This window comes from Lonchura striata, chromosome 5 (genome assembly GCF_046129695.1).
Source record: "Lonchura striata isolate bLonStr1 chromosome 5, bLonStr1.mat, whole genome shotgun sequence".
Lineage (NCBI taxonomy): Eukaryota > Metazoa > Chordata > Aves > Passeriformes > Estrildidae > Lonchura > Lonchura striata.
In genome coordinates this window covers 58948230-58975496 of record NC_134607.1, presented here as the reverse complement: position 1 = coordinate 58975496, position 27267 = coordinate 58948230, and the positions used below count along the sequence as shown (strand labels likewise).

Here is a 27267-nt window from a genome sequence, read left to right as displayed (position 1 = left end):
CACATGAGAACTTACATATTGCTTGTTAGCTGCACTTAGAAATGACAGGCCAACTTTGGCAATTTTAGCAGAGTGAGACCTGATTTCATAAGGCCTTTCTTTTATAATCCTACCTATCTACAACACTTACAGAGCCCATACAAATAAATGCACATACTATACAGAGTTTACAATAACTTTGGGGAAATATGCTGATTTCTGTTGGCTAAGCATCACCTTGTATGCATTCTAGTAGTATATAATTCTAACACAGGTGTCACAACAACTTGAATTTTTTTGATAAAATACTAGTAAGACTATGTCACACTATTTATGAATATCCTAGTACTACCATCACCTCACATACAGCTTATCCAGACCTCTCCCAAACCCTGAGAAAGTCTTTAGTGTCTTTAATGCAGTTAACAAATAGCAATGTCTTTCTTCTATCGAGGCAAATGGTTCTTGTTCCTCCACTGTGCCAGCTAACACCAGTCTCAACCAGCTAACCCTGCAGAAGGCCAAATATCTCCTACCATACATGTTTTTAAGACTAATGATATTTTTCAATAATAGGTTTTATACTGGGACTGAGCAAGCTTGTAGCAAAGGAGTAAAATATAGTATATTTGTGAATACAGCTTCAAAGAAATTTTCGGAAACCTGTTTACTAATGGTCATGTGTTTCTTTCAGGGAAACTGTTCCAAAGAACAGAAAATAGAACACTAAAATAAAAGAAATACTGAGGGTCACAACATATGCTAGTGTATCTTTGTCTCCTCGTGGCCTTGTGCTATATTTAGATAATTCAAGAACATTATGTGGAAGGATTAGTGTTTTTATGTAGCTTGATCAATTATCAAAATACTTCTGTTTTGTAATCATGATCTAATCACTAAAAATAGCCAAGCAGTAAAAGATCAGGCTTTATTACAAACCTGACATTTGTAATCTGAACAGGAATTCAGTTCAGTGAGTGATGCTCTTTCCTTCCCCACAGATACCATGCAATCTATCAACAACATACAGCAAATCTGTGCTGAATGAAAGACACAGCTTCCAGTACGTTATCTGTCTGCACCAAACCATTTAAACTCTTAGGAAAAGGACAAAAACCCCACTGTAACATTTTTCAACCACAACACAGTGGTTGAACTGTGCAACAGTCCTTACCTCAGGTGCCTTGTGAGCTCCCCATGAGCTTCATGAAACGGCTGTATAAATTGTGTCTTAAACGTTAGCTAAGTCACAGAAATATTCAATATAAGAATTAGGATTAATTTATCTTTAAAATTTTGTAGTGGTAAGTAATTATGTATGAAAACAGTGGCAACTATGTCGAACAAAGCCATTCTGTTTACACTATGAATTCATGGGAAATAAGATTGCTTCAGATTGCCTCAGTGATTTTAACATCGTCCTCCTTTCAGTGAACAGGACTTGTCTTCTTCTGAGACCCTATGACAAGAAATCTTCCCTAGATAACTTAAGAAAGGATCTCTCAGAAGACGGTAAGCCAGGTTGAGCTGGAAAACTGATAGTGAAGATTAGAGAGACCAAGTATTTCATCAACAGCTTATTTTTATTGAGAGCATCGAGACAGACCAAGAAAATGGCAGCCCGTGAGCGAACCCGCGGTACCGCACGGCGGCGCCGCCGCACGGCCGCTTCCTCCCGGCCCCGGCCACCGCAGCGGCGGGCAGCGGCCGTGTCCCGGGCCGCTCCGGGCTGTCCCGGGCCGCTCCGGGCGGGCGGAGCTCGTAGCCGCCTCCTCCCGCGTCCTGCAGCGTGGATCCTCCTCACTGGCCGCGGGCGCTGCCGCCCCACCCCGCTCCAAGGCGCCGGGCCCGCGCCCCTCACGGCGCCCCTCACGGCGCTGCGGCTGCCGCTGTCCGCCCTCGTCGTGCCCAGGCTGCCCCTCCCTGCTGCCATATCCTTTAAATCTTCCCAGCCCTCGCCTCTCAACCGCCAGGACTTTCTTCTCCTCCACCCCCATGCCAGCCACTCCCACCGCTCATCTCCGTATTCGCTCTTTTGCACCTGTTTCCTCTGCCCCTCCTTCTCCTTCCCAAATGCCACCTCGATGCCTCCACGTTGCGGTAAAGCGGCTGCTCTCTTCTCTGCATCCCTGCCTCGCCTCAGCCCCTGCAGGCCGATCCCACTCCTGCTATCCAGCCTCCCTCGCCCTTTCGCTCTAGCAAAATGCTTTTTCAGCTATCATGAGCCACCTGCGCTGGCGACTGTAGCAGCAGTAAACGATGGGGGCTTGTGTTTAGTCTCGACGTGCTTTATTCAGGTTTTTATTTTAGTTTGTGCATCTGCACACTGCTTCCAGCTTTTTAAATAATGCTGAAGTGTGTTGAAGCGAAGGTGGGCGGTATCTGTGCATGTTTACATCTGCTTCAATTGTTTGGTCTACTACGGTCCTCTTTGTTATTATCTTTGATAACAACATTCTTCATACCCCATACTCCTGGGAACTTTTTTTCTGTCCTACATAATTTGTGGTTTGCTAAAGCATACGGATGTGGTTTCCTCACTTTGCACACATTAAGGGATTTAATATATCACCAGTGTTATGAAGTGCTGGGTTTTTTGGGAAGACAGTTGTATTTCTGTATTGGTGGCTGCATTTAAATCTGGGGGTGCTTTGGGATCTTGTTAAATACTTTACTGAAACAAATGTGTAAAGCAGCATCTGAAGGGCAGCCTGTTGGCTTACCTGCATGGTTTGTTCTTGGCAGCTGGATTTCTTCCTCCTCATGAGACTCCCTGAGGTTATTTGGCAGATACTTATAGGCTGCCACGACTTAGGTGTGATCAGGAGAGCAGAAAACACGAGTAAGGAAAGGAGCACAGTTTGAATTGGAGGAGTCTGGTACTTAAAGGGTGCAGTGCAATTACTGTTGTGTCTCTTTAGCACAGTGCAGTCAAATACATAGTGTAACAGACAGTGTTATCACTACATAATGTTTCTCTGATTTTCCTAACATCTGATTTTTTTTTCCCCGTGCTTTCTCTCATAAAATCTCATGGAGACATCTATAGTTACGAGTAAGACTATAGTGGTGCAAAGCTGCAAGCAGTTTTGTCCTGTGCCACTTCTCTGTAAGAGGTGTCTCTGGGTGATGAGCACTAAGGCTGAGCTCATGTTTGTCCATGAGCAGATGAGATTGTTTGCGTGTGAAAACATCTGTTGGGCATCTCTGCTGCACAGCTAATAACCAGATCTATCAGTTTCTCCTTCCAAGCCTCAGTGTTGAGAGGATTTCAAGGGAAAATAGGGTTTAGCCAGAAAAATCCCTGGCTGCTGAATTATACCCTAGGACCTAGCCATGTCAAAGTAAGAGCTTTATGTGCCTAAAGCTGCTTGCTCTTTCTGAGATGAGGGAACAAATGTACAATAAACATATTTTTAGCCTGGTTATTTATCTCTTGTAATATCATACTTCCTCCCTCTTTTTTTCTTTTTGACTGATGCAGTTCTTATTATAGTTCCCAAAATGATGGAAACAGACTGATCACAATTCAGTGAGAACACTGGCATGTTGCTGCATGTTTATTTCCTTCCTTCCTGCATGCCTAAAAAGCAAAAAATGGTCTGAATCCGTTCGTAGTCCTATTTTATTTCAGGCTCCTTTTATTCTGAAATGCTGTAGATACCCAAAGAGTTGTTTAATTCAAATTGTGTATACTTTGGCATGCCATTGAAACTCTTTTGTTATTGATCTACTTTTTCCTCTAAACCATTAAAATGAGCAAATCTGAATCAATGCTGCAAAATTCACTACTATCTGTACCTGTTTCTAGGGTGTGGGTTTTATTTGCTTGCCTCAGTATCAAAAACACTGGCATCTTCAAGCTGTGGGTTTTGTTGTTTTTTTTTTTTTTTTCAGATGTATGAAGAAAAATGTCTGGTATAATTTCTTTTTCTTTTAAAACCTTATATTGAGCAATTTTAAAAAATCATTTTGATATAATCTAGGATCCTATTACTCCATGGAAGATATTGGGAGAGCACCCTTTTTGGCTGGGTCACTTAGTTGTGGGCAGAGCAGCAGTAGCATAATGAGACTTAGAATTGTAGGGAAAAATCTGGAGATAAACTAATGTTGCAGTTACTAAGGCATAAAGCTTGTGGAGAGGCAGTGCCTGTTAGTTAATTCCACTAGCACAGGGAAAAGGACTGAGATTTTGGGTATACGTGAGCCGTTTTGAAATGAAAAAATTAAGACTGGCTTATGAGCTTAAAATATTTCCTTCTCCACTGTTATAGGCCACTGTCTTAAAGCCCTTTCCTTCACAGTTATTCCAAGATGCTGCCTCTTTCCAAACGCTGCCTGCTTCTATACCCATAGCGGCCAAACCACTATTAACACTGCAAGCCGCGTGACACCCCTTAATCAGTTTGGAGGGCACTTGACATCCATGGCTTTAAAAGATCGCTCAATACCTCGCACGGCCACAGATTCTCCGGAGCAGCACGTCGGGGTGGCACTGCCATGCCCGGGAGCCCACGAGGAGGCAGGGAGCTCCCGGATGTGCAGGGAGCCCTGCGAGCGGCCCCGGGGCTCCGCCCGCGCCCGCTGCCGGTCGCTCCGCGCCCGCTCCCGCCCGTCCCGGGCCGCGGCGCCGGCGCATGCCCGGGGGGCCGCGAGCATGCGCGCAGGGGCGGGCGGGGCGCTCCGCCGCTCCCGTCGGCCCGCGGCTCCCGCCGGGCATCGGCGGCGGAGCGAGCCCGCCCGGCCGGCGGTGCCATGCTCAGCGGGGCGGGCGTCGGGCAGCGCGTCGCGGCTCGTCTTCCCCGTCCGGCCTCGCCCGCGGCGCTGGGCAGCGGCGGCAGAAGCGAGAGGTAGGGCAGGGCGGGGGCGCGGCCTGTCCCGTCCCGCGGCTGCCCGTGCGTGGCGGCGGCGGGGAGCGCCCGCGGCCCGCACAGGTGTGCGGCTCCGAGCCGGCGGCCGCGGGCCTCCCTCGTGCCCTGCCCAGCCCCCGGCAGGGGCTCGGTGTGGGTCCGCTCCGCGCCCGTGGAGCGGGTGTTGGGACGCGCCGGTGGCGGCTGCGCTGCCAAGTTCTCTGCCGAAGGGAAAACTGCCTGAGCCCCTCGGCTGGTTGGAGTTGCCGTGGCTTCGAGCGGGCCTCTGGTCTTGAGTGGCATTTGTGCTGTGCTTTGTCCCTTATTTATAGTGAATAATAATACTAATAAGGTTTCTTAACGCAATTGGCTCTTGGAGTCATAATACCTCACTTTCATTGCAATGGACTTCATATTTTTTTGTGTTTGTAGTACATGTGTGGAGATGGGGAAGGGATCAGGTCTCCATCTGGGTTTGTAGCTGAAAGTGAGTCTGTGTGGGATTAAAGAAACCAATGAACAGATTGCATATTTCTAGCCGGATTACAAAAAAAATCCGCGTACTTACCGATACAAGGTGATTTAGAAAGTATTTTAGTAAAGTGCTCTCAAATTCCCTGTGTTTGTCTTGTGCCTCTTTACAGTGTGCTCTTACACATGCAGTAGCAGGGAAGATACTTGGAAAATGGAAGGGGTACTATGTTGGCTTCATTGCTGTATGTGTAAGGATAACAGGCAAGCCCCACTGCTGTTGCTTCTGTGCTAACTAATGTTATGACTTCAGTTGTGTCCAAGCAGCTGCTTTGCCATATCTGTGCTTCCTGATTATTTTTTTAATGTTGTATAACCAAAAGCCTGTTCCAGCACTTATTTTCTCTGCCCACTCTAACTGGGGTTTCTTTGAATCCTGCGCAAAACACACGGTACCATTTTGTTGATCTCTGCACCCTGACCAAGTACAGAGTCTGTGTCTGAAGTCAGTTTGTGTAATGAGAAAGTTGCAGGCATAGATGATGTGTGATCTTTCATAGATGAAAGTGTGAACTTTCATTTCTCATAGAGCCTATTGCTTTGTTTTTACATGGTACAAAGCCTGCTCAGCACCAGGAAGGGGCAGAGCAGGGAGTAGATCTTAAGTAATTTCACTAGGACATGCCAGAGACTTGATGTTCTCTTGAAACAGGGTAGATGAGTTCACAGATTTTTGTACAAGATGATGATGAGAGTTGTCTCATGTGTTGGCAGTGTAGGTTAGCTTGCCCACCTTAGTGTTTAAATAAGGAACAATAAGATGTCACATTCTCAGAATACAGTATGTGCATGATGGCTTTCATAGCTTCAGAAATTCAGGGTGAAGTTCAGCAGTTCCCCAGAAGAAAAACAGCAGTGTCAACTTGTTAAAACTTGCAGTGTATTGGCAGGACATATTTGCATGATTTGGAAATGGTTTTAGACAGTATTTCCAGGGCAAGCTGCTTTTCTCAGCATCCTGCTGCTTCACATGACTCCAAGCAGAGATCATGTCATGTACAGAAATGATTCTGAAGGATGGAGTTAGGATTTGATCCATGACTTGCTTTGGGAAGTATTTTTATAGAAGAAAAGAACAGTCATTTTATGATCATAATATTCTACACCTGTAAAAATGCAAAATGTACCATTTTTTTCCTTTAAGATATAGTTTGTGCCCACACTGGCTGAATGTAGGATCCCAGAGTAGTCTGAATTCCTCTGAAGTTTTTGCAGCCTATTAGATATTTTCTCCTAAGTGAGTGACTTCTGTGACCATCCAGTTGTCTAGCATGTGTTTCTTGAAAATTTATTTCTGGGGTTTGAATAGTCTTATTATTGCTTTATGTTAAAGCCAGTCAATTTGAGCAGTATTGCTTGTGTCTTTTAATCACAATTTATTCTCACTTTAGAGGAAATATATGAAGGAGGAGGTGGAGGAGTGTGCTGAAGATGAGGCGACTGAATCGGAAGAAGACCTTGAATTTGATGAAAGAATTGGATGCCTTCCCAAAGGTTCCTGAAAGCTATGTGGAGACTTCAGCGAGCGGAGGCACAGGTAGGCCTTGTCGAGATGCTGATAGTGATAGAAACTTCAGCATGAGGAAGACAGGCATCTGTGTTCACTTGAAACCAGCCAAAATTGGTTTCTTGAATTCTTTGGTAGTCTGACTGAGCTCATCTCCTTCAAGTAAAGACATAGTAGCTTATGGAAACAGATGCATCCATCACTCATCTGAAGGGAGATTTTTGTATAAAGTTGGTGAGACTGAACATGTAAAAGTTAGAAATAAAAACTTCTAACCAGTTGCAACTAGAAGTGCACTGTGCCAAGGCTGTAATAAAGCTTTCTCATTTGTTGTCTCAGCAACAAATGGTGTCAGGTTTCTGGGTGAGACTGAGTGAGCATGATGGTGGGAATCAACATTATGCTTTTGCAAAAGTAGAAAAATATTCTCCAGAGACAGATATGTTGAGCATCAGGATGAAGAACAGTTTTCTAAAGCTTTTCTCTTGAAGGTGTACTAGATTTTAAGAGTAAGGAAAGCCCTTTGAAGAGCTAAACACTTTTATCCAGAATATATGCTTGTACTGTCCCTATTAGTCACTTCTCTGAAAAAGCTGGAGCTGTAAAAAAGACCATTCTTTATGTACCTGATCATAAAATTGTGTCTTTAAATTGAGTTGAGTTAGAGGTAGCCTGATTTAAAAATAGTGACTTCATTGGAATTATTTGCAGATAGGAAGCTGCTAGCATTTAGAAGTGGAGAACAAAAATCTCTCATGTGTGCTTATGCCTGAAGCTCAGTTGAATAAAAAGTTGAGGAAGCAATTGCAATCTACAGATAAGCCTTTGAAGTTGTTGTGCCAGTTATAGTGTAGAAGTAAATATCAGAAGGTTCTATATTACTTTGCTGTTTTCTCACGTACTCTGTTAATTAAAGGATTCTTGTATATAAAAAAATCTCGAAGAAGTGTCTAAGTAATGTTTGTTTCAGTTCCTGAGGAAACAAGTGTATTGTTTCTATGTTGTAATTTGCATAAAACCACCAAATGCTTAAAGAATCCTTTTTTGCAGTATAGCACCATCCTTCATGAGACTTTTGCTTTGGTGAATGATGCCTTAAGGATTTCTCAACACCAGAAGTTACTTTAACATTCTTTGGTTTTTTCCCAGTAACCTTATAAATGGCAATATAGGATTGTCTTTTTCTGTGCCATTGTGAAATCTGAATATAGGATTCCTGTTTCATTCAGGATTAAATTGTCAGGCTTATTTTCTGATGTGATAGGGATCTAAAACATGCCAGGAGTCTATTCTCAGACTTTCACAGCCTTCAAACCCATTGCAGAAGAAGTACTGGTCTCTAAAACAGGCTGAGATTTCAGCTCTGGGGCTGGGAGACCCCTCAGGAAAGAAAATTCCACAAGACTTTATTTTCCTGTTCAGAGCCACACATATGTTTGCTCAGAATTATCCAGAAAGCAGCTGTGGCTCTTACTGTGATTTGGTGGCTCTGGATAGCTGATATGGCTCCAGCTGTCCTGTTGTTGCCTAGCCAGGGTGAGTCTGGCCTACTAGTTCCAGAAGGAAACTGAGGAGCAGAATAATTAACTGATCAGTGCAGTTGACATAAAGGATTTCATATGCGTGAAATCCTATTGTTTTCAGTTGACACTATTGTTGCATAGTGTCAGCTGAAAGCTAGAACTGGAAATATTGCTAATCCATGCAACAGTCAATAGCTTCTTGTCTGATCCCCAAGGACAGTGCCTTCATTCTCTGCTCCCACCCCTGGCTTGTGGACCACCCTGTAGTGAGTTGAAGCCTATCAACAAGGAGCTTGTTTTTTCTCAGGTTGCCCTTCACGGATTCCACAGAGATATTCCACAGAACGTAAATGAAAAAACCTACAGTGCCAATAAGCTGTACAAATTGCCACTATGCTCCATAATTGAAGTGTTTTCAAGCTTATAAAAGCCATGATTTAATAAAAGGGGTGCTTCTGTGCATTTGTTACTGTGTTTCTGACTGTGCAGCAGGGTGATCTTCCCCTTTCATTGTGCAACTTTGCAAGTGTGATGAGTAGGCTGCCTTGGAGATAAGTGAAGCACATGTACCACTAAAATACACCAATTAGTTTTCATCCTAAAAATAATTGCAAGTTCTTCACTTATTCGTAGAATGGATAGCTGCCTGTTGCTTTTTGCCAGAGGGAGACTTGTTTGAAATATCGGGGTGGGAGTCATGACTGTGCAGCAACACACAAGTAATTTAATGCATCTTATTTCTGTTTTCTGCTAGCTTATTGAGTCTAAAACTTGATATTAAAAAACAGTTACAAAAATTAACTTGCAGACAAGTGGAGGCTTGAAGGGACTTCAAGGTGCATTACCTTCTTCTTTCATGTTGGAAGTTAGTATTGAGTCTTCCTAGACCATCCCTGACAGTGATGTATGTGTGCTTTATATGTAGAGAAAAATCTAGCCTGTTCTTAGATTTTCCATACAGGGATTTCACAACCTTCTAATCATTCCTGTATTTGACTGTACTTTCTTGATGCAAAGTACTTTCTGCCCACTTCTGTCTGAAAACAAGTACTATGAGTATAAAAACAACTCTAAGAGCAGTTTGGGTTTTTAAATCAAAGATACCAGTGTTGTACTGGTAATGTTCAACTTCTGGAATTATTAGAATTTTGTTCTGCTTATGTTTCTGAAAAATATTTCTCACAGTCTGAATTTCTATTTTTTTTTTCCTCTGACCAGTTTCTTTGATAGCATTTACAACGATAGCTTTCCTGACTATAATGGAGTTCATGGTGTACCGGGACACATGGATGAAATATGAATATGAAGTAGATAAGGATTTTACTAGGTAACATTATTTGTTATAATTCTTCTTAAAATGTTAATTGCCTGCATTTCAGGAGGGAATAGATTTAAAATGTTCATGTGACTTGAAAGCAATTTATAATTGAAATTGCAAATTAAATACTACAGGGATTTGATTTTTAATCTGTCGATTGTATTGGGGCTTTTTTTTCTATGTAATCTATGAATAAGATAAATTGAGATTTCTGCAATGAAGAAGTCAAAATAGTGTAAGTTTATTGTTGAAGAACTCCCTTAGGAATTACTTAGTAACAACTCGGAGAACATTGGTAAGATGTAACTCTGCATCAGGTGAATAAACCTGCCCACTTTGGCTCGGGGCTTTCTCCAGTTGATGTGTTTCCTATGTTGCCATTATACTTTGTGCTGCTGGGGGTGAGCCTGAAGCGCTCAGAACTTTGACTGCATTATCTAGAGGTTGCTACTAATTTTGTCTCCAGATACAGCCCCCCAGGGGATGTGTTTGCTCATGGTTTCATGTGCCTGTCAGGACTTGTTTGCCTTTCTTCCCGAGCTGGTCAGGCACCCATGAGTGTCCCTGTGAGCTTAATGCAGATTTCGTGCCCTGAACACCTTTAAATGTTATGTGTTTGTGTCATGGCTTGACACTGGCACTCACAAACTGAACTCACTGAAACTGAACTGAAATAACTTTAAGAGCCATTTGGGTAGTTGCTGTGGTAACAAGCTAAAGATAATTGGATGTCTTGTACATCAGAAATAAAGAAGGTTTCTGTAATGAAAAATAAAACCGGAAAAAATTTAAAGGAGATACATAAAAAAATCAGATTATAGTAGATCCATTCAGACAGTTGGGATTTCACATTTAGATATTTACTAAAATGGATTATATCCCAAGTGAAGCTATCACACGGGAAGGATAGTCTGTTAGTTAAGAGACTGTTATGGGATTTGGACTGTCCTACTACAGATTCCCCAGTTTGATTGTGGGCTAATCACTCAGCTTGTGGCTCTTCACAGTTTGAACCAATGGAGACTGGTATAATTTTAACTGCTTTTCTCCTCTCTACTGACCCTGTCTGACCCAAGTTGAGCCAGTGTTGAATCCCTTCCTTATGTGATTGGCTTGAGGTCAGCCAAATCCCAGAGGAAGCTCCCTGAGAATAGAACCCTGTGACTATAGTGAGGGGGTTATTCCTTATAGTTCAAATTACTTTTGTAAATGAAACTACCATGAAAACCAATAGGAAATTCCCAAAATATTGGAGAATGCCACACAATCAGACTTCTGGTGTGATGGATGTTATCTCTTAAGTTACAAGTGCTTTAACATGCTCTAAAATCCATGTTGCTTCACCCAAATTTTAAATAGCTTTATATTTGTTAGTATACATTTTGATACTTGACTGTATTTCTGCAAGTAGTCTAAACTTTTTTCTTGATACTTGTACTCAGTGTTCCTTAATGGATTTTTGCCTTTTTTTTCTTTCCAGTAAATTAAGGATCAATATTGATATTACAGTTGCCATGAGGTGTCAGTGTAAGTATTCCATCAATGAAGGTCTTTAAACATTTTAAAGCCTCTTCAGAGAGCACACTTGCTCACAATATAGTTGGATATTGTTCAGAATATTTTACGAGTGATCTTAATGGCATGTAGTGATCTTGATGACATATAACTCACTGAAGGAATTAGCAAGAAATGTAAAGAAGAATATCTGTGTCATCTCATTCTCATCTTGCAGAACCTTGCTTTGTCTGTCAGCAGGAGCATCTGTTGTTCAGTTTCTCATTTGCTGAAATATTCTAAAAGCTCATTGTGAGACACAATTCAGCAGCAGGAATTTATAACAGTTTCTATTTATTTATGAACTTGGGATATATTAAGCTGGTCTGCTGTTTAACAGTGCTGAAACCATCATGTAATTTCATCCTCCTTGTGAACATAAGAGGGATGCCTTCCTTATTGAAGGCAATACTTAATATTATTTTGACATCGTTTAGGTAATGAACTTTTATTGTGTTCAGTATGGCTTGTCCTGGACTGAGAGTAGAGAGAATACTACTTCTACCAGGAATGCAAGCAAATTTTCAGGATGCACTTTTGTTGCCTAGCTTAAACCTTGCATTAATTGTAATTAGTGTTAAGTGTAATTAACATTAATTGTACATCAGTGTTTTTTTTTCTTGTTTTTTACAAATAACCAAACTTTTATCCTCTGATTTGACTAGTCTTGGTCTCTGTTCAGTGCTTGTAAAACAGGAGAAAATATTTATGCATAGCAGATCCTAGAAAGCTTGTATATGTGGTTCATACAACTTCTCTGTAGGTGTTAAATCAGCGAGAAAATACTGCAAATCTGAAGAATTTGTGGTCAATGTCCTTCAGCTGAAGGTGAAATAGGTTGAAAGAACAGTAACATATACTGAAGTTTAACACTGTGAAACTTCATTTCAACTGGAATTTTTTTCTTGTCCTTGATCGTCTGTGTGACTTAGTATTTCTCCCTGTTTAAAATAGATGTGGGGGCTGATGTTCTGGATTTAGCAGAAACAATGGTTGCTTCTGCAGATGGGTTAATCTATGAACCAGTAAGTTGCTTCTGACCTTTTTGTTTAAAAATTGAATTCCTCTTCATGCAAAGCACTCCTGGGCTGGTTTGCTTGCTTGTGGTTTTTTCCTCCACCAACCTCTGAGAGGAACATTCTGTAGCTGATCTCTTTTGGCGACAGCATCTGGGTGCATTTGAGCATTAATTGTAATTGAATTTACTGAGTATGTTTGTGTTAACCAATATTTAGGTTTGAACTTGATGAACAGATGTTACTAGTGATCCTGTAATGCTGATGAAGCCTAGCAGGTCTGGTAGCTTGTCTTTAGTGCTTCATGTGGGATGAACTTAGAAATATGTAATCTACGCCTAGACCCTTGTCTTTCAAAGATTGCTCCTTTGCAATTCTGGGTGGGAAGGGACAGAAATGTTTATACTTGAGCACAAAATGTATTATTTAGACTGCAAAGTCCTTTCATAAACTACTCTGTGGTACCAAGTGTGAAGTTGATTATAGCTCTATACCCACACCCCAGTTCTCTTCTGGGTTTCATGGAGGGGATGCATTCTGTGTTTTATTAGATGTGTTATTTTTGTTTCAGGTACCATTTGAGCTCACCCCACAACAAAAAGAATTGCAAAGGTAAAGCACTGAGAGGCACGTTTACAGTTTGTATTATTTGTACTGGAAGTGACTTTGAAGTATGCCAGAGGTACATGACACAACTATGTTTTGAGTCTAATAGCTCCTGCTTGTAATTTAAGAATGCAAACGTGTAAAAAATACTATGTTACTTTGCTTTCCTCACTATTTAAGATCTCTGTTATGGAAAAAAAATTTGGTTTGGATTTAACTGTTCACTGGGGTCATGCTGTTGCAACCCAAGATGTATGGACTCACTCAGCTTCTGTTTCCAAATGAATAGCACAAGTTAAAATCACAGAATCAAATGTGTAAAATTAGTATCTAAATGTCAAAGCTGAGCTGTTGTAACAGATTGGCACATTCTTGCAAAACAAATTAATTATTTCCTATAACTTAATTGACACAATGTTTATCACTTTAATATCTTGGAGCTGTGTGTGCCCGCTATAGTGATAATCTTGTAATAGTACTGAAGCTTACTTGGGGGTCTGGATAGTTTTAGTATTTTGGTAACACACTGCTGTGAATACCTGAGGTTTAAGTTCTGTATAAAATATTATTCCCAAAGTTTATTGTAATGCTTAATTACTGTTATTAACTTTGATAAGTTCCTGATTTGCAACCTGCAATTGAAGCCAATAATGAATTGTGAAGCTAGATTTTGTTTTACTGTTGCATGCTTTCACACTTGTCTCTGATCTTTAGGATGCTGCAATTAATTCAGAGTAGGCTGCAGGAAGAACACTCTCTTCAAGATGTGATATTCAAAAGTGCATTTAAAAGTGCTTCTACAGCACTGCCACGACGGTAAGAAAAACTAGAATTTTGTGCTATTATTCCCCTTTCCTCCAACCCTGTGAATTAGATGTAACATTTTATTGTGGTTATGATTCCAGAAGGCAAGTTTGTAAGAAAAGATCTCACTGCTTTTTAATGAATTTTAAAATAGTGTACTTGATACTTGCTTTGAGGAGTTGTTGTTTTATGAAAATCTCTGGGGTTTCCAAACCAGAGAAGGTTTCCAGGATTTCTGTGTGTGCTTACACATATATATACAGACATGAGTAAATGTATGCACATACCTGTTTATTCCATGTGGTTTGATGCCTCCTCCTTAATGGGAGTTAGTAATGCCAAAGCAATACCAAAGAGTCTTTTTTTAAAACTACCTTTCTGTCCACAGCTTTTCAAAGCAGTGCTGCTATTACCTGTGTCATAATGCTTCATAATTTTTAAAATAATCAACCTTTGAATACAAATGCGTTTTGTTAGTAAATTCCTATGTCTAAGATAACACTGTTAAGATTGTGTGGAGAGAGCTTGCTGTTTTCACTTAATTCCAGCTACTCAGAATTGTTAAGAGATTAGTGCATAGAATGTTTGGTCTGCTGAATCTAAATGCTATGTGATTTTATTTTTTCCCCCCAAGGGAAGAGCACTTTCTACATGAAAGTTGAAATTCTCTCCACTTAGAAACAGCACTAAACAAAAAAAAAACAAAAAAAAACCAAAAAAAAAACCAACTGAATAAAACAAAGCAAACACCAAAGCTGCCATACACATTTCTTGTGTTGTAATCTCCCTTCTGAGAATCAAATATATTCCTCCTTCCTAAGGCAAGCCTGAAGATGGCTCAAAAAATATTTTTTTCTCATTTGCTTGATGTCTTCGGATTAATTAAATCCTTCTGTGCCTTCTGTGTTGCTTGTTAGTGTAGTATCTGAAATGGTATTTATGCTTGAGATGTGTTTAAAAAAACATTGGTTTTCATCTCCCTCTAAAGAGCAGAATTGGAAATAGATTTTGTGGACATCACAAGATGTGTGAGGAGTGGAGGCTTTTGTAAAGAATAAAGTTATTCTTGCTATTTTGCTATTTGTGTGACCAAAATGTATTTGCTTCTGTTCATTGTAGCATTAAAATTTTCCCAAGGAGCCATTTTTGGTAAAAGGAAGTGAAAAATATAAGTCCCTGGGGCAGACATACTTATGGTCAAATGTTCTCTGTTTGTTCAGGTACCATAAGCCAGCCTTGTATGCCAGACCTCCTAATACAAGTATGAAAGCTCATTGGTTTAATCAGCCTGACCTTTACTAGTTTCCCTCCCACCATCTCTGCTATAATTCCAGAAGAATACAATAAGGGCAGGTGGATGATAGTGATGTGTCTTTATCCTAGGAAAATGAGGTCTAACTGTATTGCTGTTATTTCTGCTGGACAGTGAATATTTTCAAGTACTTCCAATGTTGTTTTTATTTAAACAGGGAAGATAATTCCTTACAGTCTCCAGATGCATGCAGAATTCATGGTCATCTCTATGTCAATAAAGTGGCAGGGAACTTTCACATAACTGTGGGCAAGTATGTTCTGTCCAATTCCTGAAAATAAAAAAATCCCTTGACTTCTACATTCTATATAGCGCATGTGTGTATATGTTTGTGTGCTTTTATGCTTCAATTAATGACTGGGTTTTACTGACCTTCCTGTACTCATGCTTGGTATTTTTTCCATGTAATACCTATTCTTGCACTGTTAATTTTCTTCATAAATTTCCAAAACTGTGCAGTGCATTGTTGCATGTAATGTAGTCATCATGAATTTCAGTGTTTTATAGGATGGAAACTCTTGAAAGTTGCTTTGTCAGAGAGCAAATGCAGAGTGTGCAGTTAACTTGCTTACTCATAGAATAAATATGGTCAAACTTTTGTTAGTCACTTGAGCAGTTTGGCAGATTTGAATATTGTAGGACTTGGTGACTCTTCCAAAAGTGTAGTGACTTGATGAGATCTTGATATTTCTAAAAATGCAAGACACTAGTTTTGTGTAAGAAGGTTTTTGTGAGTCCAAGATTCCTGACCTTACTGTTCAGTCTGTACTTGACAGTAATAAAAATGTCATATTTAGGTTTTATATAGATATACACAATAGATATCAGTCTTTAAAACATATATATATGTATGTATGTATACTAAATATACTTAAGCATATATATGTTATGTTATACATATGAGGATATGTACATATTTTATAAACTATTTCTTGAAATAAAGGAGAAAAGGTAATTTTTCTACGTAGTTCTCTCTGGATTCATAAAACATTTGTTGCTTTCTTCAGGGCAATACCACACCCTCGAGGCCATGCACACTTGGCAGCACTTGTAAGCCATGAGTGTAAGTTCCTTCTGTCATCTCCATACCAATGTGGTTCATTTCAGAGTGCTGTCTCCTAGTTGCTGTTTTAAAGATGTTCTAGCTGCGCAATTGCATTGCAAAAAAAAACCAAAAAACTGAAGAATATTCTTTGCAATGATCTGTCTCCTTAACAATTTGCTTTTATACATTTAGCATAATCAGGATTATCTTTAGGTTGCTTCTGTAGTAATGATAACATTGGAATCTCAGATGTACTTTGGTGTAACATAGATAGCATATGAAATTCCTGTATTTCAGTCCAAACTACCTCTTTCCTCAAAGACCTTTTTAAAGGGTTGAAAATTTTAAACTTTTTTCCTTAGAAACCTAATTTTTGGGTTATGAGTCTAGATATTAAATGTGTGTTGCTGCCTTACTTAATGTGAAGCAAAGGTGACATACTGTGAAAAATTAACTTGATTAAACTAGTTACAGTTGGTTAAGCCTCCAAATACCCATGAATTTATGTTAACACAACTTTAATAATTTTATACATCCTAAGTACCTGCCAAATAAGCAGTGTAGTGACTTGGCAGCTGCCTTATACTTCCTCTGTATATTTAATTTACTAAATTTTCATCTTTTTAATGCAACTGCTTACAAAAACGTGAACTGTAGAATAATAGAAATATTTGGCCAACTAGTAATTCTCTGTTATAAAATTATAACTCTGTTTAGCTCCATCATTGATTCAAATATAGTTATGATTTGGTTTAGAAACTTTTCTAGAAAAATTTAGCTTTTTTGTTAAATATTTTGGATTTGAGTTTTCTCTGAAGTGTGGACAGATCCAATGATGTGTACAATAGTGTTTGGTAAATGCATTAATTAGAATATTTCAGTGTCAGAGATAGGTGCATCTTTTTCTCTATGTACAGAATCTCATAGTTTAAAAATGCTTTATTTCTCTATATTGTCTTTCAGCCTATAACTTCTCCCATAGAATAGATCATTTGTCATTTGGAGAGCTTATTCCAGGAATTATTAATCCATTGGATGGAACAGAAAAAATTGCATCAGATCGTAAGTGTTGTGTGTTAAAAAAAAAAAAACCAAAACAACTTGTTTTGTTGAGTTTCCCAATAGTTACATTTAAAGTATTACCATTTCTCATAAATGTTGTGATTGATAAGCAGCATGTCAGGCTAAATTTGGTAGTGAGCAATACCCTACATGACATTTTAAATGGGCATTTCTTTCTAATATCTACATGGCTGTTCTGTGCTGTTTCCTTGGAGGCAATTTGCAGTTTTTTCCTGGATTGTTATGTTGAAGTTACAATATATCTGACCAATTGCAGCAGTATGTTACAGTGAAGGATCATAGATCTGATTGTTGTCATGATGGGGAAAATAAGCCTGATTTGGTTTAAAAAATAGCACCAGAGTCTTAGATTCCATTTCTTTGGTTTGTCCCTTCCGCAGTGTGTTTTGTGATGAAACGGGATGGGTTTGTGTAGCACTTTGTTTGCTCATATACAAATAAAGGAGTAGTAACCTGCCTCATCCCACCACTGGCATTCCCTGTGATAGTGAACCCCAGAGCCTTCTACAGCTGCTGTTGTCTCAAAGCCAGTTGGTTCCTTGGCTCTTACAGCCAGAATGATTTCGTGTAGCTGTAATAAATTGCTTCAGTCTATTGGTGTTTGTTCCCTTAGGGAATTGCACAAAGAGCAAATGCATGAGCATGCTGATGGCTCTAGAAGTGTAATTGAGAGAAAATCTGTAATCAGTTTAGAAGGGCTTCCAGCGCTGTAGATAAAATTCAGTGGTCAAAATCTATTCAAACCACTTTGAGATTTGTATATATCATGAAACATGTGACTGTGAAATTTGGTCTAGAGCCCTGGAAAACACTACCTGTGTGTTTCATTTGAAGCTTTGAGTGGCCTGACATTAGTGAATCTTTTCATTACTTGGGAAAAATGTAAATTTCTATAAATGGGATATATGTATTTTCCAAGGAAACTAACTTTGTGGAGATGGTGCTGAAATAGTTTTGGCAGTGCTGGCATTCTTTGAAGAATGTTCCTAGTGCAAATGGCATAGCTGATTTATTGTTTCTTTGATTTATTTGTGAATATCTCAGATGGCCTTTGACTCTGTTCCTGATTCAACAGTCTTAAGATTTTTTTTTTCCTTCTAGACAATCAGATGTTCCAATATTTTATCACAGTTGTGCCAACCAAACTCCATACATACAAAATTTCAGCAGAAACTCATCAATTTTCAGTGACAGAAAGGGTAAGTAGAATAAAAAAAAAGCCTGTAAAGAGATGAAAAAATCTAAAAAGTGACTGTTCATAACAAAAGTTCAAATGTGAAAATAGTACCATAGTTTTGAAAAGTACTCTAGCATCAAGAGACTATTTGTAGAACATTCTAGTACACTAGATTTATCTGTAAATCATACAGCAATGATGGTGAAATATATATATATACGTATGTGTGTGTGCTTGGTGCCAATGCAAACTTCTCCTATTAATGTTTCACATCTATAGATCTGGAGTCTGATATTAGAATTAATGATAGACAGTAATTTCCACTTCACTGGATGCTAATAGTGGTGGTGGTGAAATCCTCCAAATTTTAGGTCTGTAACCTAGTGTGTAGCTTTACAAATCTTTAATTCACCTTTAGCTTTTTATCCATGTGGGAAGCAAACAAACATGCAGCTTGCTTGAATATCCTGAACTTGGTTGTGGAGTGTAAGAAATTGGAAACAGGTAGTTTGTATGAAAAACTGATTACACAGTAAGTGTCTCAGTTGTCTTGTTTAACCTTTGTTGAACCACCAAATTTAATTACTCTCAAGACTAGAGAGTTCTGTGTTTTGAGAGGCTTTTAATTCTGAATCCATCACAAGGGTAGTCACTGCAGCATAGTATATATCATAAAGTACTAATTTAAAGACTGCTGTGAATAGGAAAAAAGCCTTGCATGTACGGGCTACTTGTCTTATTTCCAGATACTGAGCTCTGTTTTCATCTTTTATTCAAAAACCAAAGGAAAAAAAATCTTTCTGAAAAGTTTAATTAAAAATTACAGATAAAGTGAGAGGTGAGAAGAGAGCCTTGGGTTGAAAGAAAATATGGGTATTAGTAGGATGGCAGCTGTATTACAGATTGTGATGTTCTCCAAGGGAGAATTTTTTATTTCCTCACAATTCCATGTTGTGCTTCTGAAGAATACTGAGGTAGGGGAAGTAGATAGAGGTGATGTCTTTATGCTCAACTTCGGACATGCAGGCCACTGAAGGGAAAGGTTTGCTGCAGAACTCATGAAAGCTGGACTAAGAAGAGAATGAAGAGGAATTTCATAATGCAGTATACACCCACCTCCTGCTGGTTTATCAATCTACTTTGTGTTTTCTCTGCTCAATCTGCAATAACTAAGGCATTCCTTAGACTTCTGTATGGCAGTCAACAGCTTATCTTATGGTTCCTTTTTTTTTTCATCTTGTATTGAGTTTTTCTCTTTTCCTGTGTAAAAGTGGTTTTTTCAATTAACTGTCCAGTCTAAGTTAGCTCTTCAATTTTTAGTGGGGATTGCTACAACCACAGGTTTCTTTGGAGAAGATCCTGTAATTATAGAGATAAAAGTATCCATTATGTACTTGTTTGCTCTTGCTGCCTCAGTAGGCAACCCTGTTGCTTCCAAAGCTTACTGTGTTTACTCTTAGGGAACCAAATACTTCTATTAGATGAGCTGAGAAAGGTTACTAAGAACAACAATTCACTGAGCACCTTAGTGCATTTACTTTGAAAGAGCAGGCACATATGCAGACATGGAAAAAGGTGGTCAGGTAGCCATGGTTCAAACTTGCAGTGAGGTTTAATTGCCAGTGTTGAGCACAGGGGGAAACAGAGTTTGAGAGGTGGGGGCTGAATCTTCTCTACTATTCTTGATGATTGAGTTACTGTAGTTATTTATATTAAAAAGATTTAATTCTAGCAAGGCTTCACTGAGCTATCTGACACAAGATTAGTAATTTTTAGCAGATTTTAGCAAGATTTTTAGAAGTAGCAGTAGAAGCTGGAAGCAAATCAAAAGGCTTTGCAGAAGAATTCTTTTTCTTTTAAGGGTAGAGTTTTGTGTGTTCTATTTAACTTCATATTCTTTTTCTACCATTTGACCTCAAAAGACCAGTAAGGCTTAGGGAAATAACAGAGGAAAAGCAAATGGAAGTAGAGTTTTGTCCTTTGCTAGTGGCAAGGTTCTGTTTAACTACTTTTAGTCTTCTCTTCCTTTTTAATATGACTGATCATCCATTTCCAAATGCTGACAGTTGTCATGCTTTGAAATATGGAAAGCATTTCCCACTGGTTTATTTAACCATTGCAAAGTCTGGGACCTGTTATCATTACTAATACAGTATTTTGGCATCCTTTTAATTTTGGTGTGGTAGCAGTATGGTTTTTAACAGTGTTAGCTAACTGAAGAAGTTGCTTAACCTGCATTTACCAAAGTGGTATTCTGCTTTTTATTTTGTACCATATTCTGCATGTTTTTGAGCACAAACTGTTAAATATAAGGAGAAGTATTGCTTTTCTGTTCAGTCCTGTTTATCTTGTCTTTTTGGTTCTTACTTGCTTAGGCATGGCTGAATTTGTCTTCAGTCCGTTATGTTCTTTTCTGCTGTCCTTACATATTTTAACCAGACTTACCTGGCAGTGCATTTATCAACACCTTTCACTAACAAGAAAATGACAGCAGACTTTTGAAAAAAGCGGTGTTGAGGTGTGTTCTGTCCTGAAACTGTTTTTAAAAAGTATGTATTTATAGCAGCCATACTCTCCTCTTTGGTATCTTTTGGTTTGAGAATTTGGCAAATGAAAAGAAAGTAGAAATTTCTCAGAGTAGGACTGAGGTGCCACATAGTCATAGTGAGTTTGGGGTGTTTATTTATTTATTGAGGTGTGTTTCCTGCTGTGTGACTGTTGTCTGATATGATGTGACAGACAAAAAGTTTGAAAAGAGGCTTTTGCCAATAAAGGTTGGACCAAGTGTTCCTTGAATACCAGGTTGGAAGGTGTTCCTTCCAACCTGGTATTCTATGATTTATATAAATCCTCTGAGGATTCTGCCATTGCTAAGGCTGTTGAGCAACATAAATCTTATTAAGGTCTCATGCTGAGTTAAGTGATTCATAGTGGCTAATAAAGTAGGAAGAGCTGTGGCAGGTATTACACCAGTGCACTGCCCTGAGTTTACAGGCTAGGCCAAGACTGTGGCATTATCCTCATAGGTACCAACACCAATCCAGTTTTAAAAATCCTGTTTAAAGGACCATGTGAGCAAGTCTTGACAGAATATAATAGTGAATACTGATATGCAGCACAACAGACCAGTGACCAGGAAAGTAAACTTTCAGTTTATAATGTTTGACTTCTAGAAGGTACTGATCAAAGTGGCCTTGATACTCCCCAGTCTTCTGTTCATTCCTAACTCTGATTAAATAACTCTTTGTCATCCCATCTTGTAACACTGATTTTCTTGTGACTAATAACGAGTGTGACTAACAAGTGTTTCTGTCTTTTCTTTCAGGAAAGAGTAATTAACCATGCAGCTGGCAGCCATGGGGTTTCAGGAATATTCATGAAATACGACATCAGTTCACTTATGGTGACGGTGACAGAAGAGCACATGCCTTTCTGGCAGTTCTTAGTGAGGCTCTGTGGCATTATTGGTGGAATTTTTTCAACTACAGGTGATAATCAGTGCCTTTCTTCTTAAGTTCTGTCACTTTTTTTTTTTAATCATGGTGCTTGCTGTGGATAAGTTATAGGGAGTCCTCTTAAGAGATTTAAGAAAAAGTGTTCATTTGTGTGCATTGAAATGTGCCATGAAGGCTACTCAGTTTTGGTGTCTCAGTATGGCATTTCTGGTGTTCTGATGGCCTGCTGTTTCCTTTTTGTTAATGATAGCAAAGTTAATTTACTTCTGGAAGAGCAAAGCTATATCGGTCTATAGATATGTAGATACCTATGCATATGTGTGTACACACACATACTGATATTCTGTGTTTGATTTCCTGTTGTTGGGATCCAGTAATTAAATCAGTGACAAAAGTTGAGATAAAACTTCCATCTGAAGTAATTGAGAAGATTTTCCTTATCAAGGTACTGATGGATTTGCTTCATCAAAGAAATTAAATTAAGTTGAAAAGGCACAATTCACTTACTGGTCAAGACATAATAGGGTATCTGGATTACAAGTTATTTCTTTCCTTGGCTCCCGTAGGAAGAGAGCTCAGTAAAGAGGCTTCAAACTAAGAGCTGCTTTTCAAAGTAGATATTTCTGTCCCACACAATGTGTTTTCATCCATGAAAGCAGGCAGAGGGAATTACATTTATTTGGAAGCTTTGCTTTCTTGATGCATTTCAGAATGTTTGAATTCTCCCCTGCCCTGCCGTGCATCCATTCTTCATGTTAATTTCTCAGTGTTTTATGTATGGGTTTACTTCACTGTGTCCTAAGTAAGGTACATAGCTTTGTTGCAATGCTTCCATAAATAATATATTTTTACTACTAGTGACAATTTAAATCTTGTTTGATGTTGCAGGAATTTTACATGGCTTTGGAAGATTTGTAGCAGAAATTATTTTTTGCCGTTTCAGACTGGGCTCTTACAGATCCACATCGGTAAGGAAAACTTCCTCTAAGCATTTCTCTAAGTGTACAGCTAATGATGAATGATAAAGACAACTCTGGGGTTTGATCCCAGGAGAATTTAAGATATTTGCAATAAACCTTCCCCTTGATATGCATATTGGCAGAGATTTAACAGCTTTTAAAAATAGTTGGAAAACCTAAAGTGTAAGGAAGTAAGAGTTCTTTAACAAACTGAATTAATGCAGCTCTGTCCTTACTATATTTTTTTAATTTTCATATTGCTCCAAAAATTACATGTTTCCCAGTCCTGGTTGGTCTCCCTGTCCTGGTTTTGGTTTCACATATCCTTTTGCTTGGCCTGCACACTGAAGAAGAGGCACTGTGTGCTGCAGGGGTTCAGTGCTGTTCCTTATTGCTCTGCAGGCTACTGCCAACCACCATGAAAGAGCTGAGCCTTCACCTTTCCCTTCTTTAGGCAATAAGAGAATTGCTTCTCTAGCAACTACTTGTTTTTATATTACTTTTATTTTTCCCATTTAAGCCTGTTGATACCTTTGAGACCTCTGCCTTTTTCTCAAATTTGGTTGAAGTTTTCCAGCTGGCAAGGTTATGTGAGTGGGGAGAGAGGAAAGGCAACCAAATTTGTTTAATATTTCTATGAGAAGCCAGGTTAAAGGCATCCAGGAAAAGCACAAGGATAAAGAAATGCGTGCTTTTGAGGAGGGAGGGTGAAAATTCTGTTTCAGGTCAAGCCATTAATAACACCTTGTTTTTCTTTCACCAGGTTCCGCTTCCTGATGGCCACACAAGCAACCACTTACCTCTAATTACAGACAATAGTATACATTAGCCTCCTGAGAAAATTTTTTTCTTCCTGCCTGATACAGACTTTTTTATAATAAAGAAAACATTGTGCAATATCCTGAGACAGTGCTGATGGGCAGCAAAAATTGAAGCCTTTACAAAAAAAAAACCTCCAAAAAAACAATTTGTGTAATTTTTTGTCTTTGAGTGCACGTGGAAATTGTGAGATCAGTGAGGTGGATGATCTTCTGGAGAGCAAAGGAGTGTTGCTGCCAATACAGTATTCGTGGTCAAGCTGAACGTCTTTGTTGTGGCTGCTACTGTGACCACTGAAGCATCTTAGCGATGCCTGGGAAGGCTGCAGGCCCCAAGGAGAAAAGTACAAGTGGGATGTGTGGAAGGGCTGGCAGCAGCCACAGAGAGACAGTAACAGAGCTGGAGTTTCTCTTAAGTTTGCAAATGGGGGATTGGCTTTTCTTGGTTTTTTTTTATAATGCTGGGGCTGAGGGCTTTCATACAGCTGGGGAGCAATCCTGGAAAATTCTGAAGAAGATGGGAAACGAGAGTAAGTAAGGAGGAGCCCAAGCCATGATATTGGTCACAACCACTGCCTTTTTGCAGCCCCACCATTCCTTAATGGAAGAAACATGTGGAGCAGAGGAGTTCCTCTGTTTACACACAGCCACTGTGCCAGCAGCGAGTGTTGCTTCTGGCATTGGTTCAGAAGCACCCAAAGGACGCCAAGAATGCATTCCAACCTGGACAGCTTTTGGACTTGGAATAAGAAGCCCTTTTAAATAAGGCATTTGACTGGGTCTTGATAGAAGGCAAGACTCCCTAGTAAAAATGTCAGGAAATCTTTGTATGCCTCTTTCTTGATAAAGAAATTGCTCTAATGGAATCTTTGTTGTAGCTGGGCTGCTAATGTGGGAGCTGTGGGAGCATCCACATCCTGGAAATGGGGAGGGGAAGGGAGAAGGGGGCAAGAAGCTGCCAGTTCAGGCTCGTTGGGAGGTCTGCTAGGCCAGGCATGGAGTGTGGAGCTGGTAGCAGGTGACTTCAGGGAATCTGAATCGTATTGCTGCAGACAGATGATGAGACGGGATCTGCAGAACTAATCCTTGCTGTTCATTAAGGTTTTTGTAAATTAAATGAAGAGAGCAATATTGTGTTGTAAATAGGCTACTGAGAAAGAATGTTATTAATGCAAATGGTGCTTTGAGAAATGGAACATCATGTTACTGCTGAACTGGTGTACACCTGTGGTTGAACAGTTACTCCACCAGTGTAAAAAATTATTAATACGATTCCTTCTCAGCAAAACTGATTCAATAATATTTTAGAAGATTATGCTGATCCTGGCCTTACTCACCATGGAATTAATATTTTAATTAAGAGGACTAATTACAGAAAAATAAAAATCTCTGTGGCGTTGTCAGATTTTGCTGACTTTCATTAATGTACTTTCTAGAACACTTGGACTTTGTTGATGAGCATAGTGTTAATAATACGGCTGATTTGCTATGCAAAGTGAAGGGCTTCCTAAAAAGAAATTAAATAGTAAATAAAATGTGGGAAATAAGGAAAGACTTTTGTTGAATTTGGCTATTGAGAAAAAAGTTAAAGGAAGTTGGATCCATAACAATGACAGCCAGGTTTGGGGTTTTCTCTTCTGTGCTTTGTTTTTTAATATTGATTAATCAAACTCCAGCAGCTTGAGAGACTCTTTGGTTCCCATTTCTCTTTGGCATTTCCTTCTGAGGTTTCTTTCCTACTTCTGCTCAGACTGGTTCTGCTTTGGGCTTTTCCTAACACTTGTTTCTTATCTGCCTGGAACAGACTGTACTGGTGGGAGAGACCGATCTCAGTTGACTTTCTGTAGCAGAACTTTAAATGTTTTCTATTCTCATATAAAAGAGCCAAGCAGCTTGATGTGTCTTAAATCCTTGTGTGGCATATTCATGTTGTTTTATCTAAAAAAAGCTTGTGTGAGGGCTGGTTGCTAATGGAAGAAAATTTATTATCAGATGTGAGGTGCTGCATTGCAAAGTCAATGCAGGATCAGTTTGACTCTGTGCTGTTTGCTTTCTCTCCACAGTAAGTTTGGTAGTTGGAGCAGTACTGCTGACTATGGTACCATGATTTGTCAGCACCTTAACCAGCATGTGCAGGGAAGTCCTGGAGAAAATAATAGTTTATTGCAGAGACTTATTTTGGGTAACATTTATTTGCATTATACGAAAGTGAGTGTAGGATGAAAAAATAGGAGGAGAATGGGTCTCCCAAGGGAAACAGAAGCCCAGATGTTAATGTGATGTGTATTTTCTGAAAGGGGGATAGCAGATGAAAATACCTTTTTTTGGGTTAGGAGAGATTGCCAAAATGATGTATTTTTAGCCTTTGCTCTTACATGATGGTGAAGAGAGAGAGCCCAGGAGAAGACAGTTTTAACCTTTATAAGGTGTGTTCACAGCACACCATTTGCACAGCATTGTCTGGCCAACAACTCTTCCCCACTCCCAGCCAGCAAGGGTTGGAGTGTGTCCTGCTGCTGCCCTGCTCCCCCAGAGCCTGTCACCGTGCCTGCCTTGGAAGCCGGGAGTGCTGTGCCTGGGTGGGGGTGGCCCCTTGAGCCTCACCCCAGTGTTGTGGGAAGCCAGTGCCAGACCCAAGGGATGGGGAGGGGATGGGAACAGATCCTGCTCCAGTGACAGTTTTATGGCTCCAGGGGAAGCACCAATCTGGGTTTATAACAGCAGACCATCTTTGGTCATGTCACCTCCGAGCCAGCACCACACAGCATTGACAAGAAGTTGCTATAAAAACTCTGAGTTGTGATGATGCTTCACTACTGTGTTCCTGGATGTATTTCACAAAAGATGTCTGATGAGAGGAAGGAAAAGGCAAAACTAGCCATTCCTGGCACTGCAGGAGTCCCTCAGTAAGGGGTTGCTGCTTTATGGTACAGCAGAAGGTGGGATGAGATTTCAGTGTGCAGGTAGGCTGTTGGGGCAGGTACCTGCTCTGTGGACAAGGCAGCCAAAGCAAACTGGCAGGGCAGAGACAGGCTGTGATTAAAACCTGTGGCTGTGAGAGAGAACACCAGGGGGAAGATCAACTGTGAGCTGAGAGAAGGGGTAAATTAATGTAACTTATGGTAATAATAGTGCTTCTAGGTGAGTGTGCTGTGCTCTTGAGTTGTGTACGAGGGGCTGCGGTGGGTGTGGGTGGGCAGTGTGATGGGGAGGCTGTGGGAGTCAGGCTGGCATGGATGCCACTGTACTTTATGGCTGCCTTCTTTCTTACCACCTCTGTTTTTTGCATTGGTGCCTATTGCAGAACACATCACAAGAACACAGTGAAGTGGGTATAGGAATGGAAATTTCTTACTTCAGGATCTTTTCATTCTTCTCCCTGACTTTTCTAGCAGATATTTTGGAACTCTTGCTAGTAGAGAGTTGGGGAGGAAATTAGTGTGTCAGTAGCTGGAAAAGGATTAGTTCAAGAGATGTAGCAGGCATTTTTAAAAAAAGCAAACCCAAACTGCTTTCCTCTGAAATTCTCATCCTAGAAATAGGTAAGTAATTTGAAAGAAAATTCACCTCTTTCCCTCTCAAAAGCTCTGTGGTGGGAACCTGTAGTGCAGGTATGGGGCTCAACCTTTCTCTGCAGCCTCCGGCTCTGCCTAGGGTAGCTGTTTGGGGTGATCCATGGCAGTACAGGGACTGTGCTGATGGAATCAGTCCTGCATGGAACTGAACG

General features: G+C 39.8%; 1 protein-coding gene across 2 annotated transcripts; it reads left to right on the top strand.

Annotated features, from left to right (window-relative positions):
* The first annotated feature begins 1849 nt into the window (after positions 1 to 1849).
* On the top strand, positions 1850 to 25437 carry ERGIC2 (ERGIC and golgi 2). Of its 2 annotated transcripts, none has more exons than XM_021539118.3 (14): positions 1850 to 2079; positions 6755 to 6900; positions 9612 to 9720; positions 11192 to 11238; positions 12220 to 12290; positions 12853 to 12893; positions 13602 to 13703; positions 15161 to 15256; positions 16011 to 16066; positions 17012 to 17110; positions 18233 to 18330; positions 21634 to 21796; positions 22652 to 22731; positions 23486 to 25437. In XM_021539118.3, exons 2-14 carry the CDS (start codon positions 6795 to 6797, stop codon positions 23549 to 23551), a joined length of 1134 nt encoding a protein of 377 aa, XP_021394793.1. In that variant the 5' UTR covers positions 1850 to 2079; positions 6755 to 6794; the 3' UTR covers positions 23552 to 25437. The 2 variants fall into 2 exon arrangements, with proteins under 2 accessions (XP_021394793.1, XP_021394792.1); XM_021539117.3 differs by lacking the exon at positions 1850 to 2079 and adding an exon at positions 4701 to 4832.
* Positions 25438 to 27267: the final 1830 nt, after the last annotated feature.

What these genes read in the sequence shown, in the direction of transcription:
- ERGIC2 (XM_021539118.3), top strand. Translation starts at nt 6,795, where the DNA reads ATGAGGCGACTGAATCGGAAGAAGACCTTGAATTTGATGAAAGAATTG. An exon ending in TTCAGCGAGCGGAGGCACAG is followed by an intron (nt 6,901 to 9,611) that starts GTAGGCCTTGTC and finishes TCCTCTGACCAG; the next exon opens with TTTCTTTGATAGCATTTACA. An exon ending in AGCACTTGTAAGCCATGAGT is followed by an intron (nt 16,067 to 17,011) that starts GTAAGTTCCTTC and finishes ATTGTCTTTCAG; the next exon opens with CCTATAACTTCTCCCATAGA.